This window comes from Ochotona princeps, chromosome 26 (genome assembly GCF_030435755.1).
Source record: "Ochotona princeps isolate mOchPri1 chromosome 26, mOchPri1.hap1, whole genome shotgun sequence".
Taxonomy (NCBI): domain Eukaryota; kingdom Metazoa; phylum Chordata; class Mammalia; order Lagomorpha; family Ochotonidae; genus Ochotona; species Ochotona princeps.
The window spans coordinates 845575-863750 of NC_080857.1; the positions used below are offsets into that span (position 1 = coordinate 845575).

The 18176-nt window shown below is 61.1% G+C and overlaps 2 protein-coding genes across 11 annotated transcripts in view; one reads left to right on the forward strand and one right to left on the reverse strand.

Annotated features, from left to right (window-relative positions):
* The first annotated feature begins 104 nt into the window (after nucleotides 1-104).
* XRCC3 (X-ray repair cross complementing 3) lies at nucleotides 105-3851 on the forward strand. Its single transcript, XM_058655494.1, has 6 exons — nucleotides 105-351; nucleotides 547-684; nucleotides 1259-1471; nucleotides 1616-1770; nucleotides 3287-3499; nucleotides 3572-3851. Exons 1-6 carry the CDS (start codon nucleotides 297-299, stop codon nucleotides 3620-3622), a joined length of 825 nt encoding a protein of 274 aa, XP_058511477.1. The 5' UTR covers nucleotides 105-296; the 3' UTR covers nucleotides 3623-3851.
* The window catches only part of KLC1 (kinesin light chain 1), a 31847-nt gene continuing 16185 nt past the window's right edge, over nucleotides 2515-18176 (reverse strand). Inside the window, exons 10-17 of one of the 10 annotated variants that reach the window (XM_058655474.1) lie at nucleotides 17817-17866; nucleotides 17676-17743; nucleotides 17355-17463; nucleotides 14300-14461; nucleotides 9159-9289; nucleotides 6497-6563; nucleotides 2764-2827; nucleotides 2515-2611 (exon numbers count right to left, since the gene is read on the reverse strand). In XM_058655474.1, coding sequence (XP_058511457.1) covers nucleotides 2765-2827; nucleotides 6497-6563; nucleotides 9159-9289; nucleotides 14300-14461; nucleotides 17355-17463; nucleotides 17676-17743; nucleotides 17817-17866 — 650 coding nt within the window. In that variant the 3' untranslated portion in view covers nucleotides 2515-2611; nucleotide 2764. Of the gene's footprint in view, nucleotides 2612-2763; nucleotides 2828-5394; nucleotides 5656-6496; nucleotides 6564-9158; nucleotides 9290-10242; nucleotides 10361-10836; nucleotides 10887-14299; nucleotides 14462-17354; nucleotides 17464-17675; nucleotides 17744-17816; nucleotides 17867-18176 lie in introns of those variants that run through there. The other 9 variants (XM_058655478.1, XM_058655476.1, XM_058655475.1 and 6 more) reach the window with 9 other exon arrangements.

Consider the following 18176-nt stretch of genomic DNA (forward strand, 5'->3'; position numbering starts at 1 on the left):
GCCGAGGGGCGCCGGGCGGCCGGCCTGGCCGGAGAGGCCTGGGCCTGCGGGTGGCCCAGCCGGCGGTGAGTGCCCGGACTGGGCTGCCTCCCGGCCCTTGCCGGCTGCCGCGCACCCCGCTTCCCCAGGCAGCCGCCGTCAGGCCGGGTGCGCGTCCCAGGGTGTCCACGGCGCGCGGGGCCGGGCCTCGCCGGGAGCCCTGCCGCAGCCCCCGGAGCCCGCACACGCCCCTCAGGACCCCCGGCCACACCCGGAGGGGCGGCTCGGCGGGACGCAGACCCGGGGTGCCTGGAGACATGGACTTGGAGCAGCTGGACCTGCACCCCCGGATCATGGCTGCGCTCCGGAGAGGTGGGTGCGCCGTGCAGGCCGGCCTGCGCCCCTGCCCCAGCCAGCCCCTCGGGGGCCAGAGCTCCTGGCACCTGCGGCGGACCCCCACCTGCCTGCCCTCGCTGTGGACCTGTGCGTCCTGTGACAACCAGGACTTGGCAAGGGCTTGCAGGGAGGGTGAGGCGATCCCAGCCCGCCTGTCACCTGTCATTTCAGCCAAACTGACCTCTGTCCAGGAGGTTCTGCGCTTCTCTGGACCCGACCTGCAGAGGCTGACCGCCCTGTCCAGTCCTGACGTCCAGCACCTGCTCAAGGCTGCCTCCTTGCGCCTGCGCGGCAGCGAAGTCCTGACAGGTGGGCCATCACAGCTGCGTGGACGCCGCTTCCCCCTGCTGCGGCCGTGTGCTGCGTGGACGCCGCGTCCTTCTGCCCTGGGTGCAACTGCACTTGCACAGAGGTGGTGGGCGGTGGCCTCAGGCAGCCCTTGCTCCTTGGTTGCGTTCTTGGGCCAAGGCCAAGGGACACCAGCTCTAGGGCCAGGCACCCCCTCCCCGGGGGGGAGCCAGTGCGTGAAGTGCTACCCCATGCCAGGGCCTCTGCCCTGGCAGCCTGCCGTGCCTGTGTCCTGGGTAGTGCCAGCCCTGGGGTTCTGGGGCCTCCAGGGCCGAGTGTGCACTGAGGCTCCCGAGCCCCATACACTGGGCCAGCCAGCTCGCTGCCCCTGCGTCTCAGCAGGCTGCCGGGCTGGGTCCTTGTGGGTGTGGGGACACGTGTGTCCCAGCTCCTCTTGGGCAAGGGGTACAAGGCCCATTTGCAGCCACCCACCTTTCTGCAGAGGCCGTGGACAGGGAGGCGGGGCTGTGGGGATCTCTGTCCTGGGGACAGGGACCCAGACAGCTGCGAGCCTTGCCTGACACCCCACCCACAGCGCTGCACCTGCACCGCCACCAGCAGAGCCTCCCTGTGCGGCACCGGCGCCTGAGTCTGGGCTGCCCGGTGCTGGATAGCTTCCTCCGCGGCGGTCTGCCCCTGGACGGGATCACCGAGCTGGCTGGCCGCAGCTCAGCAGGGAAGACCCAGCTGGCCCTGCAGCTCTGCCTGGCTGTGCAGTTCCCCCAGCGCTACGGAGGCCTGGAGGCCGGTGAGTGCCCCCCCGCCCCACGCGGCCTGTCCTCTGCACGTCTGCTGTCCCCATCTCCTGAACTGAGGGAAGAGGAGGCAGAACTGGGCGTTCTAGAACATTCCATGCAGGGGAGTGAACGGCTCAGCAGGTGCTTGTGCCCAGGTGCTGTGTATATCTGCACGGAGGACACCTTCCCCGACAGACGGCTGCAGCAGCTCATCCCCCAGCAGGCCCAGCTGCGCACCGACGTCCCCGCGGACGTGGTCAGGAAGATCCGGTTTGGCAGCCAGATCTTTGTGGAGCATGCCGCGGATGTGGTGAGGGTGGCACAGCAGGCGGGCATGGCTCCTGCCCAGGACAGGCATGGGAGGAGAGGAGCCGAGCAGAAGGGAGGGTGGTCCGGGGCAGACAGCTGCACGGCCCTCGGACCAGTCGTTCCCAGGCCCCGTCACTTCCAGGCAGGGAGCGGGGGCCCTGCTCTGCAGCCGTGTCCTAGTGCAGGGAGCTTGCACTGCCAATGCCCGCCTGCCACCGGCCCCTGGGCACCACTCCTGCGGGCCGGTAAGCATGGGAACTCTGGGCACCACCCCCAGCAGAGCCTCCCCACGAATGGGCATCTATGGGACCCAGACCCGGTCCTGAACCCTGGGGAGGCTGGGCCTGTTCCCACAGGCAGGACAGGTGCCGTGGCTGCAAGGCAAGCTGCTATGGAAGCTGGTGGAAGTGGCAGATGTGGAGACAAATGGTGTGCCAGGGCCCCGGGGCGTTGGCTGGGGCTGCCACGGACAGTTCCTCCAGTTACAGCACACTCCAGTAAAGGATACGGCATATCAACTTTTAATCTTTAAAAAATGTACAGTAAAATACATTATCACACACAATAGGAAGAGCCCAGAGCGAAGCAGAGGTGGACTGTGCCCGGGTCTGCAGGCAGGGCGCCGCCATGTCCACAGCGGTCCTTAGAGCACCAGGGCCCTGCGTCACCGCCCAACAAGCGCCTGTAGTGGGCTCCTCGCCCACGGCGTGTGCGCTGTGGCTACAACGCCAGCGCGTCGCTCTAGCTCCAGGCCCTCCGCCGCACCCCGGCAGTCATGGGGCCGGCTCCAGGCCACGCGCAGAAGTGTGAGCAGCATTCTAGGACAGGCCGGGCCAGGCTCACTGCAAGAGAAGGCTGTGGGTCAGGCGCTCCCTGGGGCAGCTCAGGCAGGGCAGGCTGGTGGGCAGGTGGGGTTCCCCCTCTGCTGCCCAGGGAGGCCCTGGCCTGCAGGGCACTGCCGTGGGGCCACCAAGGCTGAGGCTGGGCCACTCACATTAGTGCTGGCGTCTTCCAGGCTGCCGAGGTCGTCCACGCACACAGGCTCGGCCAGGGACGCCCTGGGGACGAAGCACACGGAATGTCCCTTAGTCTGGGCCCTGGATGTCACGGCCGCTTGGTTGCAGACCACGGAACCCAGGAGCACCCAGCCCTGCCCAGCAGGACCCAGCACTGTCCTGGGGCCCCCAGCCAGTGCTGCCCTGCAGAATGGCCTGGCCATCACGGCGGCTGCTGGTCAGCGTGGCGACACTGCTGCAGGGGTCTGCAGCTTCGGCACCCACCGCGGGCTCTGAGCCAGGGCTGGGGACAGTCCGAGAACGCGGAGCATACCAGAACATGAGCCCGAGTTTGCAGCTGTGGACGCTGGGCCCCAAGGCGGGCAGCAGGCGTCAGGCTGGAGGCTGCCTCTGGCAAGGGCAGTGTGGGCACAGCCGGCGGTGACGGAGCCGGTGGGAGCTCACGTCCGAGCTGTGAGGCCAGGGGCCAGCACGGGCCACGACCCCTCTCCTCCCCCACAGGACACCTTGCTGGAGTGTGTGACACGCAAGCTCCCTGTCCTCCTGGCCCGGGGCATGGCCCGCCTGGTGGTCATTGATTCGGTGGCAGCCCCCTTCCGCTGTGAGTTCGATGTGGGGGCCTCGGCACCCAGGGCCAGGCGTCTGCAGTCACTGGGCGCAGCGCTGCGGCGGCTGAGCCACACCTTTCAGAGCCCTGTGCTGTGTGTCAACCAGGTGAGCCTGCGGGCGGGCGGGGGGCGGGCGGGGGGCAGGCCTCAGGAGCTGGCCCTGACGTCGCTCTTACAGGTGACAGACACGCTGGAGGAACAGAGCATGGCATGGGGACCACAGGGGTGAGTGAGGAGTGGCTTGGGGCCCAGAAGGGCAGGTGGGCAGGTGGGCGCCCACATCCACGGGCATCAGGCTGGTTTCTACTCTGACAGCTCGGGTGGCAACCACGTGTGCCCAGCACTCGGCCTGGCCTGGGCCAACCAGCTGCTCGTGAGGCTTGTGGCCGAGAGGTTCCACGGAGAGGAAGCCATGCCCGGCCGCCCGGCTCGGAGCCTGCGGGTGCTGTCTGCCCCTCACTTGCCACCCTCCTCCTGTGCCTACACCATCAGTTTGGAAGGGGTGCGGGGCACACCTTGCGTCTCGCTGTGGCAGTGATCAGGGATGTCCCTGGGCGCGCGTGGCTGGTGGAAGCATGCACCCACCCACCCCAGGCAGGACTGTAGCCACCAGACAGGCACTCTGCTGAGTGAGGTCAGGGGGTCACCTCCAGCACTTAGCATGCTGCGGACACGGTGGGGTCACCCCAGCTCCTTGCAGGCCCAGCCCTCAGCCCCTGGATGATGGATACCGCGCGTGCTACATGCCAGGCACTACTTTCAGGTGGGGTCCAGTGGCTGTCTCCCCCACCGCACCCCCAACTGGAGAGTGGGACCCCCGACGCCACGCTGAGCTCTGCCGATTCTCAGGCCGTGTGTCAGCCTGAGCAAGGGTGGCCTTCAGCCAGTGGCCTCTGCAAACAGCAGCGACTCGCACAGCAGGAAATAAAGCATTTTATTTTATCAACTGGCCCGGATGGTTTTCCAGGGGTGTCCTTCAGCAGACTGAGGCCACGCAGTGTGCCTGTGGCAGCTGCCCTGGCCCAGTGTGCCAGCTCTGCTCCGCGCTGTGCCTGTGACAGCTGCCCTGGCCCAGTGTGCCAGCTCTGCTCTGCGCTGTGCGGGGCCACTCGAGAAGCCCCCCTCCCTCCCACACGTAATGGATAAGGATGCTGCAGACCACCACCCAGCAGTTCAAGTGCAATACCCACGTAACAGACCCAAGGAAATTCCTCCTGCAAAGTGCAGAGTGTGGCTTTTAGCACAAACATGTGTACTGGGTCTCGAGTTCCAGCTGTCTTCTCAGCAGCTTTCCAGTTCCAGAAAAGTAGCTGAATCCCACCAGCAGTGAAGACCTAAGCCAGCATTGCCTGACGCCCACCGTCCTGGAGTCCCTGTGGGCACTCCGTCACTGCCAGCTAGCTGTTCAGGCTCACCTTCCACCCCTGCTAACAAACCCCGCAGGGCCCAGAGCCGTGTCCCTGGCACAGCCTGCTGCAGCAGGAAGCCCCCTCCATGCGCCTTCCTGGCACCCATACGCAGGCAGCAGGCCCAATGGGACACAGGCCCCTGCCCAGGCTTGTCCACCTTCCAAGCACCCTGTCCTTGCGGGGACCCACCTTCAGGGGGCAGCACGCAGTGGGCGGGGTCTGTGGCCCCTACGCACCCCCAAGCCTGAGACTACAGTCCCTACCCACCCCCGTGCTCCCCTGGGCCCAGGCGGGGTCACCGCTCAGTGGGGAACACCCAGCACGCAGTGTTGAGGACTTGCTGCTGTCACAGCCTGGGGAACCTGCTCAGAAATGCCACTGTGCTGCGTGCTGTGTGAACAGGCGGATGCAACACAGGGGTACACTGGGACCGTGGCAGCCCAGGGGACAAGGAGCCGCCAGTGGTCAGTGGCTCCTGTCTCCTGTCCCCTGCAAAACTGTGCAGCCCACCGCCAAGCACTACTGTACAAGAACCCGGCGTCAGCTCTCCGTCAGTGCAGCCTCACAGCACCCTTACAACCTGGGCGCCCCAGCGGGAAGGCGGCAGGCACGTAGGACAGCGGTGGCCATGAGCAGGGCCGACAGGACGGGCTGCTGCTGTCTGGTCCCACAGTGCCTCAAGTGCGTGTCAGCTGCCTCCGGCCACCGGGGCTGCAGGATGGTGACTGGGCCTGGGGTGCAGCTGCCCCTTCAGCCGGCGGGTTCACTATCTAAAGGGGCGTGTGTGGGAGTGGCCCAAGTCAGTGTGGCTGGCGCTCAGAGCTCTGGAGTCTGCCAGGCAATTATTTCGTTCCTGCATAAGAAAACAAAGGCCAAGGTTACGCTTGGCACCCCCAGCCGGTCCCCGACACATGGGCCTGCAGAGCCCTGGTGGGAGAGCGACCCCAGCTTTCCCGGGGGCAAGCCTGCTCGACCTGCACTGTTTTCTTAGTACAGATTTTCCACCAAGTGTCTGAAGACCCCCGTGTGCGTGTCCAAAGCCCCACGGAAGTGGGACTCTCAAGACTGTGAGGCTCGGGCACAGCAGCTAAAGCTGCTTCCCGATGCCAGCGTCTCACTGCCCCTGCTGCTGGCCTGGGATGCTCCAGGTTGGGGCCCTGCAAGAAGTTCCTGGCTCCGGCCTGGGCCTGAGCACCGCAGCTCCTGGGGCGCAAGTCGGCAGCTGCCAGATCCAGCTCTGCCACTCCTTCTAACCCGAGCCCGGTCTTTAGCAGGCTCACAGCTCCCGGGAGCACTGGGCCGAGCTGCACAGCAGCCTCGCAAGCTCCCGGGGAAGGTGGCGGCCGCCAGGTGGCCGAGGGCAAGCCGTGCAGTGCCCTGGGCACCACAGAGACCATGCCTCGGCCCGCGGTGAGAGATGGAAGCAGGCCAAGCCTCGGGGGTGCCCGGGAGTGCAAAGGCTGGCAGCAACATGAAGCCAAGCGGACGCGGATGAGGACAACGGGGGAGCCACGCACTCGTGTGGACAGCAGCCGTGGAGCCTACCTTCCCTAACTAGCCACGCCCTGGCTTCACTTCCTCACAACACTGAGGACCCTGGGGTCGAGCTCAGGCAGCCCGCTGCTACGCCACGGGCTCGGGCCCTTGGGAGCCCCGCTGGCGGCAGGCCAGGTGGCCCCGGGACAGCTCCTTACTTGTGAGCGGTCTTCGTCGGCCTTGCCTCTCAGGTTAAGCACACTCAGAGAAGTGGCACGTTGCAGGCTGCGGCCCAGACACGGACATGCAAGGACAAACGGGGCAGCACATGGCTCAGACGGCAACAGGACACACAGCAAAGCGTCCCTTCACAGAGCCCGCCCCACACCCTCACAGTCCTGCTTCAGGGACTGACCCGTACCTAGGGGCCTAGCCCAGTGAGCCCCAGGGAAAAGCCACAGCAAGACACTGTTCTCGCTCCCGCGCCCCCTGCTGGCGGGGACAGGCAGTTCAGGCAGGGAGCGAGCAGACACCAACATGCAAACTCATCCACACTTTCTACACTGACGACGGGCAAGTGGTTCATCCCCGGTAAACTCCAGGCACTTTTAAAGACTTATTTATTTTTATTTAGAAGGCAGATCTACAGAGCAAAGGAGAAAAAAGATCCTTCATCCACTACGATACTCCCCAAATGGCCACAATGGCCGGAGCTGAGCCGATCCAAACCCAGGAGCTCCTTCCAAGTCTCCCACGCGGGTGCAGGATCCCAAGGCCGTCCTCCAGTGCTTTCCCAGGCCACAATAGTGAGCTGGGTGGGAAGCTGAGCAGCTGGGATGTGAACCGGGATGCCGTCACTTGCAAGACGAGCATTAACCAGCTGGGTCAGCATGCCAGCCCCTCAAACTGGTATTCACTTAAAAATTGTACATTAGGGGCCCAGTGCAGTAGCCCAGTGGCTAAAGTGCTCGCCTTGGATGTGCTGGGATCCCATATGGCCACTGGTCTGAGTCCCAGCAGCTCCACTTCCCATCCAGCTCCCTGCTTGTGGCCTGGAAAAGCAGTTGAGAATGGCCCAAAGCCTTGGGACGCTGCACCTGCGTAGGGGACCAGGGCTCCTAGCTCCTGGCTTCAGATCGGTGCAGCTCTGGCCCTTGCAGTCTCTTGGGGAGTGAACCAGTGGATGGCAGATCTTTCTATCTCCTTCTCTCTATAAATCTGCCTTCCAATAAATAAAATCTTAAAACTTGCAATATTATTAAAAATTTCAACAAATGAACAAAAATTCACAAGGATTTATACATATGTTCAATTCTTCCTCCCATTTGAGATCTAATACTTGATCAAACAGCCTACAAATTACGTATACCACACCACAGGGAGCTGTAAAATGACCCAGGACTAACGGATCCCATCAGGCTGAGAAGCCAAGGCAGAGACTGTGCAAGTGTCTCCACCGACGGGGTCTGCGGCTGAACGTGAACCTAAGCCATGGGCATCCTGAGGTCTGTGGGGGCAGCGGGGGCAGGATCCGGGGCTGCCACCCCACCCGCAGCCTGGACACTGGGTCAGCAGACAGAACTGACCCCTGCCTCCCCTCAGGACTAGCGGATGACGTACCAGTAGCCCACACAGCACCACGAGGCTTCGCTAAAACTACCCAGGAGCCGCGGCCGACTCACACCAGGCCCCAGGGGTTCCAGTCGGAGTACCTGCTTCCCAGCCCTCATGCACTCCGAACTCCGGGCTGCTCAGGGCCGTGCGCCCTGGTACTTGCTGGGAAGGCCAGTTCCGAGCCCCAGTGGACCAGTTCAACTTATAAACACGGTGGGCCGGATTACTCAGCTTTGCTTGATCAAGCATGCGAGGTGACTACTCATCTCTGCTGGTGCGTCCGTCGGCGCAGGCCGGGCTAAACGTGAGAGCTGCCGCCCGGCCAGGGTCACGAGCTGCCCCGGGGGCCTCTGTTTATTGTCATGGTAAGAACAAGACAAACCGGAAACTGGTAGGAAATTCCCCTGCTCTGTCACGCAGAAGTACAGCTCCATGGAGGGAGGACAGAGCCACAAGAGGTCTTCATACCGCCCAGGCGTGACAAGGACCCCCAATGCTCGTTCACTGCTGGGGGGGTCGGCCCGCTGGGCACAGGACGCCAGCTAGCTGACCACACTGTCTACTGAGGCTCTCTGCCGAATCCTTCCCAATTCACAGCCAGCCGTGACCTGTCATTTAGCTCGGCAAAGCTACCAACCTCAACCTCCCAGGCCTCTGCCTGGCCCGCACACTCCCGGAAGCGGACAGAGCCCCACCCTCCAACACGACAGGGACTACAGTGCCTCGCCGTCGCTCACACAGGCCACACAGCTGCCCTGAGCCGCGGCACACGTCGGATGGTCTCCAGCGGCCCACGAGGCGCCCCACACAGGGCCACGGGGTCACTGCCAAGGGTCTGGCCCAGAGCCAGCCAAAGGCAGCACTTACCCTCGCCAGCACCCAGGTCCCGGCTCGAGACCTGGGATTCGTGATCTGAGTTCCTTCCCCACCCACGTCCGATGGCTTGAAAACCCTGAGGCTGCGGGAACCACCTGCCTGCCTCCCTCCCGTGAAGTCGCTACACACACACACACACACGTGTGCAGACTGCAAATGCCACCCCGTGGACAAACCTGGAGAGGCTCCCCGTGAACCCCACCTCACAGCTGAGACCTTGGCACAACAGAGAACCCCTGGATTTCTTTGAGAGGCACTGCCCCCAGTCACTGGCACAAAGCGTCTCTATCATTTCTCCACCTGTCCCAGGAGACGGGGGCTGCGGGCACGGGTGCGTGGCAGCGCCCACCTGGGGTGCAGGCTGCGGGGAGCGGCGGAGGAAATAGTTACCCGGGGCTCTTGGGCTCGCTGTCACGGGGGGTTCCTCCCTTCAGCTTCCTCACCAGCTTCTCACTGCTGCGTCGCAGCGAGGCCCGCAGCTTGGTGAAGGAGCCACTGCGCTTCAGCGACCCGACGCCGTCCTGCAAGAGACAGGAAGAGGCTGAAGCTGGGGGCTCCTCATGCCCCCGGTGCCCTGGCTAGCACGGAAGCTGCACCCAGAGTGGCAGCCCCTGTGACCTGCCGATGAGCTGCCTGACCAGGCTCCGGAGTGCTCCGGCAGCAGGCAGCCCTTCCCCAGGGCCACTGAGGCCTTCCTCTTCAGAAAGACAGCTGCTCCAGGGAGTGTGAACGACCCCGAGCTGGCACCTGGGCCACGGAGCCACGCGGGACAGTGCCATCTGATGCAGCCCTCGGGAAGGCACGTTTTCATTAAATGGTGGCTGCAAACACGGCTGGAAAGTTAAATGAACGCGCATTTTGTGCAAATAACGAAAAGCCTCAGACAGCTGCAGGCCAAGAGTGGCTGCTTCACCCTGGGAGTTTGTGGCGTGAACACTCGGCGGCGTCTGAATGTGGAAATCAGAACCCCGGTGGGAGGAAGTGTGCGCCAAGAAGTTTACTGTCTCAGTCACTTAGTAGGGTTACCAGGGCAGTCCAGGGGCGCGAGGCCGGGAAGCAGACACGAGACACAGGTCAGCCGGAGTGAGTTTATTAGAAGTTAGAAAGACACAAATACAACCACTGAGCAAGACCAGCAGAGAAAGGCAGAGCTGCCGAGATTCCACACGAAGACTACACAGCGCGCCAGGGCGCATCTCCGGGGCCGCGGGCGCTAAGCTCTAAGCTCACGTGCAGTACAAGCCTGGTCCGCGCTAGCACTGACGGTCACCTCATGCCACGGTCACACTGCGGGGACACCTACTACCTGCTACAGGGAACAGCTCGAGGCTCTTCCTGCTTAAACTCATGGAGCACACGGTAAATGTATTTTATTAGTACAGTTTATACTCCTAAGTACACCTCTGGCAAAGCTACATGTATACGGAAATCAGGACCCCCCAGGACAGCAGCACTGAGGGGAATGGCCAGTGAGAGGTGCAGCACTGACGGTGCTGGGGTGTCTAGACACGGGCAGCACTGCAGAGAGGGGAGCTGGAGGAGGCGCCACCCGGCATGCAGGAGCGGCGGGAGAGGCACACGGGCGGCCAGGCCTGTCAGACAGAAACGAGAGAGAGAGAAAGAGAGAGAGAGAGCAGGTGAAACACATCGAGGAAGGCAGCAGGTACCACCCACCTAGCCCGGCTCAGGGGGCTGGGGCTCTGCCTGGGTTCAGCCCCAGGATCACCTGTGCCTGCATCCACCAGCCCGGTGGGACACAGGCCCTGGGTCTGGGGGCTGGCCAGCTCTCGGAGAAGTGAAACTCACGGGCTTGGGGGGGCGGGCTGGGCAGGAACCAACAGGGCTCTGTGGCAACCTACACGCATGGCTCCAATCTAGAGCACATGGCCACAGGCGGCACTCGGGCCAAGCTGGCTGCCACCTGCTGACGGCATGAACCGGCGGCCACCGCAGGAACCTGAGGCCTCACAGGTTGACAGCACGTGGGAAAACATGCAGGTGCCTCTCTGGCCCCCAGGGCGCCGCTGGCCACGGACCCAGGGGCCCCGAGCTGGCCGCTGGGACTCACCGTGGGCGCTGAGCAGGTCATTTAACCAGCCCGAGCTTCGTTCTCCTCATCTTTAAAATGGAAAAACAGCCCGTTACCAAGGCCTCAGGAGTGGGGGACACGGCCACGCAACCCGTTACCAAGGCCTCAGGAATGCGGGGGACAGGGCCACGCAACCCGTGACCAAGGCCTCAGGAGTGGGGGACACGGCCACACACTCAGTACAGTCCTGCAGTCAATCGCAACCTGGGTGGGTCACGGGAGTTCTGACCCGCACACTCACTGCCTCGGAGTCCAGTGGCGTTTCCTGCCTGCCTGCCTGTCCCTCTCACACACACACCCAGGCACCTGCAGCCCTCACGGTGAAAAGCTGCCAGGCCCCAAGGCATGCGAGGCGCTGGGCCCTGGCAACGGCTCCTTGGGGACTGGCATACCCCTGGCCAGTAACAGTTGCCCCCCACTTGCCCTAGCCATCCGTGACCTGCACCACCCACCGTGGGCTTTGTGTGTCCAGCACTTTCAAACCCTGTGTGCCTGTGTGCACTGCTGTGAGAGAATATGCTGGAAGCACAGGTTTGTGAGCAGAAATGAACATCATGTCCGGGTGAAGACACACGGTGGCAGCACTTGCTCCTTCCACATTTATTTATTTACTTGTGGTATAATCTAGTCCCCCTCAGAAAGTTTTTAAAAATCAGAATGAATCCCTTTCTACTGAGCAATCGTCCCATTCCCGTTGGCTCTAGGTGACGGCCGCACAAAAGCCTGGCGAGTTCAGGCGGCATGGCGCAGGCGCCCCGTGAGCAGGTGCGGCAGGGATGTGCACGCCACTGCCCCGCCAGCTGCCTGGCAACGCGCCTAAGCAGGCAGCAGGGGCGGTACCTGCTCCTGGCTCCGGCACGCAGGGCGGCTGGAGTGAACCAGCACATGAAAGATCTCTCTCGTTCTCTCTTTTGGTCACTCTTCCTTTCAAATAAACCAACATTTAAAAAAAAAAGTAAGAAAGTTCACACTGGGAGCAGTGTGAGAGCGAGATGGGACGGCCAGGGGCCCCAGAAGAGGCCGGGCTGGGTCTGCAGTGTCCCCTGCTGTGGAGCCCGTGACAGACACGGACACCACGGCCACAGGCTCCAGGGCTCCCAGCGCAGTCAGGGCAGGCGTGCCCGCCACACACTGGCACTGTCAGATGGGGACTCAGAGGAAACAGCTCAGACACTGCGGAACACGTCTCTCAATCTGCCTTTTTTTTAAAAAAGATTTATTTTATTTTTACTGGAAAGTGAGGTCTACAGAGAAGAAGAGAGTCAGAGAGGAAGATCTTCAATCCCTTGATTCACTCTCTAAGCAGCTGCAATGGCTGGAGCTGAGCCGACACAAAGCCAGGAGCCAGGAACCTCTTCCAGGTCTCCCACACGGGTGCAGGGCACCAAGGTTTTGGGCCGTCCTCGACTGCTTTCCCAGGCCACAGGCAGGGAGCTGGATGGGAAGTGGAGCTGCCGGGATTAGAACTGACACCCATATGGGATCCCGGCGTGTGTGAGAGGAGGACTTAAGCCACTAGGCCACCGCACCAGGTCCAATCTACTGACGTAACAAATCATCTTCCAGTTCAAGAACCTGAGCAGGTCAGCACGCGAAGCTGCTGCCCACAGTGCCGGCTCCTGTCCCACTGCCCTCCCCGCCCAGCTCCCAGCCCTGGCCGGAGGCTGCATGAGGAGGGAGCTGGGGTGGGAGGTCGTCCGTTTCTGCCTCTCCTCGGTCACACTGTCGCCATCAACCAACACTTGACTGATTCCCCTGTCTAAAAATATCTTGCTGCACACCAATCCTGGGGTGGAATCACATCGGTACTTTGTAAAAAAATATTTTTATTTGAAAGGCGGAGTTAGAGAGAGAGAAATCTTTCATATACTACTTCATTCTTTAGACGGCCACGACGGCCACGGCTGAGCCGGGAGCTGCATCGTGGTCTCCCACATGGCACAGAGGCCCCAGATCACGCACCATCCTCCGCTGCTTTCCCAGGCCATAAGCAGCGAACCAGACTGGAAGTGCAGCAGGCAGAACTCGAACAAGCACCCGTATGGGCTGCCAGCGCCACAGGCGGAGGCTTAGACTGCCACATCTCAGCCCCAGCCCAGTGAGACTGGTTTTCAAACTGCCCTCATCTCAGGGAAACTCTCAGCACACAAAACAGCGTGAGGAACTTCCATCTCCCCTCCGGCCAAGCTCCCTTGTCACCCCGAGCTAGTGGCTGTCACCAGCCCTCCCTAGAGATAAAGGGATGCTTCTAGAACAAAACTCAAACCAACACACTGGAGGCTCTGTGTGCTGGGGCGGGGGACAGCTCAGCCAGCAGGGGACAGGGGGACAGCTCAGCCGGCGGGGGACAGCTCAGCCAGCAGGGTACAGGGGGACAGCTCAGCCGGCGGGGGACAGCTCAGCCAGCAGGGGACAGGGGGACAGCTCAGCCAGCGGGGGAGAGCTCAACCAACGTGCCCAAGGCCCCTGAGAAGGACAGCCTTCCCACAGCGTGCCTTGCTTCCAGCAACCACTGCATGGTGGCAGGCGGCTGGTCAAGGACCCAGGACCAAGCCAGCAGGACAGCATAGGCCAGGACACGCTGTGTCTTGTGCCTGACCCACCCAGGGCCAGGGAGCCAATGTGAGGCCCACGGAACTGGGTGATGGATGACAGCGGCTTTCACCAGAGCCTGCCTACAACAATGCTGAACTTGGAGCTGCCAGCCTGGCTTTCATCAATCATTTCTTAGAAACATGGATCCAGAAACGTGGTCTCAGCTCTTCTAGAACACCGTCCCAGAGACCCAGAGTCTGCGCCGTGGCTCCCAGGGAAAGTAACCCACAGGGCAGCCATCAGAGCAGCTGCCAACCGGCTGTCTTCGCACAGGTCAAAAGCAGCAGGAAAGTGGACAGCTAAGGAGAGCAGAGCCACTCCTAAGCCTTCCCTCACCGTGACACCACGGCCACTCCTAAGCCTTCCCTCACCGTGACACCACGGCCACAGAAAATCCCCCAGAACACACTCAGCCGACAGGGCCAGCACAGCAACAAGTCCACAGTGGCAGCCTGAGCTGCACAACCGAGCCGTGCACCTGCAGGGGCGACTCCCGGGTCAACTGCTGGACAGACAGAGCAGCGACCCGCAGAGGGGCCGGGGCCAGGGGGCAGAGCTGGGCGGCACCCAGGGCCCGCTGCGCCCACATGTGTGGGGCCAGAACCTCGGCCTCCTGCCCGTGGCGTCTCCTGGCCTGCCTGCGCGTTGGGGCGCTGCAGTTGGCAACACGCAGGGGAACTCCAGAGGAGGGTTAGTGACTGACCCCACATGCATGGGATGCCAAGTTACGGCTAGGCTTTGAAGAGCAGGGCAGCCCAAAGAGGAGAGAGTCAGAGAGGCAGAGGCGGCAGGCGGGCTGAGAGCTGCGGCCACCCGGCAGGGCGTCGCGGGCGGCGGGCGTACTTACCCCGTTCCACTCTACGCTCATACTCACTTCCTCCCCTCCGTCAGGGCCACTCTCGTACTTGACCACGTCCATGTTGAGGCTCTCCCGGCTCCGGTGCTTCTCCATGTTCTCAGGGTCACTGAGCACTTCAGCCACTCTCTGCTTGTGGGCACTGTCAAGACCCTGCGAGCCAGGGCAGAACAGTGCGACACTGGCGCTTGCTGGAGTCCACACTCACCGGCACATCAGAACCCCAATTCCAGAACAGGACGCACTGGCCCCGCCCGGGGACGGAGTCCGTGGGCTCCTGTGCGTCCTGCGGACTGTGCAGGGCCGAGCAGCCTGTGTGAGCCGGCCACCACGTGCCTGGGAAAACAGCTCAAGATGGCCCAGGTGTCGAGGCCCCACATGCAGCCGACCCAGAGCCCCAGCTCTTGCAGCCCCCTGGGGGTCGACCAGCAGACAGAACATCGGTCTCTCCCTCTAACTCTGCCTTCCAAAATACAAGAAATATTTATTTTAAGAAATCGTAAAGTGACTTGGCTGGCGAGCCGAGGGAAGGGAAGGATCAGTGGAAAGTTGAGGGCACAAGCCTGCCAGGCAACGGGGCGCTGCCTGCTCCGTGAGCCTCTCAGAAGCCTCCCTCAGCACAGCGCCACGGGAGCGCACGAGACTGGCTCACTCGTTATTTTAGCAGTGCAGCTTTTTTTAAAGATTCTTTTATTTGAAAGGCCAACTCACAGAGAGAAGAAAATGCAGAAAGATCTTTCATTCACTGGTTCACCCCCTCAAGTGGTCACAATAGCCAGAGCTCAGCCAATACAAAGCCAGGAGCCAGGAGCTTCTTCCAGGTCTCCCACGCACGTACGGGGTCCCAAGGCTTTGGGCCGTCCTCATCTGCTCTTCCAGGCCACAGGCAGGGAGCTGGATGGGAAGTGGAGCAGCCGGGACATGAACTGGCGCCCAAACAGGATCGCACCAGCACGTGTAAGGGAGGACTTAAGCCACTGGGCTACTGCACCGGGCCCTTCAACACTTCTTTTAAATTTTTATGTTTCATTTTTTGTTTGTTTGTTTGTTCTTTAAAGATTTATTTATTTTTATTGGAAAGTCAAATATATAGAAAGAGGAGGAGAGACTGAGAGGAAGATCTTCCGTCCCATGATTCACTCTCCAAGTGAGCGCAACGGGTGGAGCTACGTCCATCTGAAGCCAAGAGCAAGGAACTTCCTCCAGGTCTCCCACACAGGTGCAGGGTCCCAAGATTTTGGGCTGTCCTCAACTGCTTTCCCAGGCCACAAGCAGGGAGTTGGATGGGAAGTGGAGCTGCCAGGATTTGAACCGCTGCTCATATGGGATCCCAACGCATTCAAAACGAGGACTTTAGCCACTAGGCCACGGCACCAGGCCCTAAATTTTTATGTTTTAAAGAATCATTTATTTTGAAAGAGTTACTGAGGGCATGGCACAATCACCTAGTGGCTAAATCCTCGCCTTGAATATGCCAGGATCCCATATGGGTGCCAGTTCAGGCCTGGCTCTACTTCCCATCCAGAAACCCGTTTGTGACCTGGGGAGGCAGTCGAGGAAGGCCCAAAACCTTAGGACCCTGCACCCGTGTGGGAGACCTGGAAGAGGCTCCTGGCTCCTGGCTTTGTGTTGGCTCAGCTGTGGCCATTGCAGATGCGTGGGGAGTGAATCAACAGACAGAGGATCTTTCTATAGCTGCCTTTCCAATTGAAGAATAAATTTTTCAAAGTGGATCTTTAGGGGAAAACATGCCTGTTTAAAAAAGAAAGAGTTACTGAGAAAGAAATGGAAAAACAGAGGAAGAGATCTTCCCTCCACTGCTTCACTCCTCAGGCGGCCATGACAGCATGACAGCCAGGGCTGGGCCAGGAGCCAGAGCTTCACTTGCGGCTCCCACGTGGCCGTCCTCTGCTGCTTTCCTGGGCACACTGGCAGGAAGCTGGGCTGGGAACAGAGCAGCCAGCATACAAACTGGCGGCCACCCATATGAGAAGCTGCGACTCACGCTGGCCCAATGTCACACTTCTAGGAACTGGCCAGTAACTCACAGAAGCTTTCTAACAGCAAATGTCCCCACACGGGGCAGGATGGTGCCAGCGCAAAAGCCTGAGGGAGCCGCTGGCTCAGCTCCGGGGCCACGAACCAGACAATGGAACATCTTTCCCTCTCTGCTTCTGTAAATCTGCCTTTCCAATAAAAATAAGTAAATTTTAAAATTGTTTTATTTGAAAGGCAGTGTTTCACAGAGACAATCTGCCACATGCTCTTCCCGTCCAGACGGTCACGCCAGCTGCTGGGCCAGTCCACAGACAGAGCTGGGGTGGACATTCTTCCAGATCTCCCACGTGCAGGGACCCCGGAACTGGGGCCATTCTGTGCTGCTTCCCCAGCAGCAGGGAGTCAGATGCACAGTGGGGCAGCTGCGACTCTAACTTGTACCTCTATGGGATGCCAGCAATGCAGGTGGCAACCTTACCCAGTGACTCCAGCTTACGGACACACTGTGCAGGTGGCATCCCCTGACATGGTGGGGACCCCACCCACCTCCAGCAGCCAAGGGAGACCCCACCCACCTCCAGCAGCCATGGGAGACCCCACCCACCTCCAGCAGCCCAGCCATTGCGGCACTGAAATATTGCGGCACTGAAATATTGCGGCACTGAATGAATGAACCAGAGGATGGAAGATGACTCACTCCATAATTATGCCTTTCAAATTAATCATTCTTTTAAAAAATTAAATTCAAAATTCAGGGGTAGGCACTGGTTACAGAAACACATTCTGTGTCAGTATCAGTGCAAGGCCCAGCTCCTCCACTTCCGCTCCAGCTGCCTGTTAATGTGCCTGGGAGGCAGCTGGGGATGGCCCAAGGCCTTGGGTCCCTGTCACCCTCTGTCGTGGGGGACCCAGGGTGACCAGGCTGAGTGCTGGGCTCACGGCTCCAGCCCACCCAGGCCCAGTAGGCACATTCCCACTGCCTGCACCTTGCAGGTGGAAAGCCAGCAGTAGAGAGTCCCAACAGCCTGTGTGAGGCAAGCCCACTCACCTGCTTGCGTGACCTCATGGCCGCTTCCTCCAGCGTCTCGGCAGCTTCAAACTTCCCTTGGCGTCTATAAAGAGCTCCGAGGTTTTTCAGAGTGGTGGTGACTGTGGGACTGCAAAAAGGCACAGGGAGACACGGTCAACACAAGCTTTGCGCAGCCCAAGGACACACAGGCGTGCGGTCAGCACGTCAGCACACACGGGGCCTCCCGACGCCAGCAGTCCCAGCAGCGAAGCTCTAAGAGTTGCTTGGCCCAGCGGCCCCACCACCCAGTGCTGGCCACAGGAGCCGCAGAGGCACGCCCTGGCCACCACACTCTCCTACCTGTCAACTTTGCAGGCTTTGTACCAGCCGCCATACTCCCCAAAAGCCGCTCCAGCCTTCTGCTTCCCCTGCGTCACAACAGACGGCGGGCATGAGGTGGTGGGCGCCAGGGCACTAGGGCCTCCCCCGGGCCCCCCTTACCTTGCTCTCCTCTCGTTCCTCAGCATGCATCCAGATGGGCTTGTTCTCACCTAGGGGAGAAGGGGTGCTCAGAACCCAGAGCCCACGGAGCAGCGAGGCCTCAGCGACCACGCTCCAGGCTGGCTCTGTTCCTTGCAGGATCCTTTCTGGACATTTTTCTTTTTATGCTTATCTATTCAATTGAAAGTCAGTCCCAGAGAGAGAACAGCCAGGACTCGAACCAGCACCCATATGGGAAGACAGAACAGCAGACGGCGTCTTAACCCCCTGCGGCATGGCACCGTTCAGGACATTGCTTCTTACAGTCCACAGACCAAGTTCTCACTGCAGAGGGCGCCCTTGAGTCAGACAAGGATACCA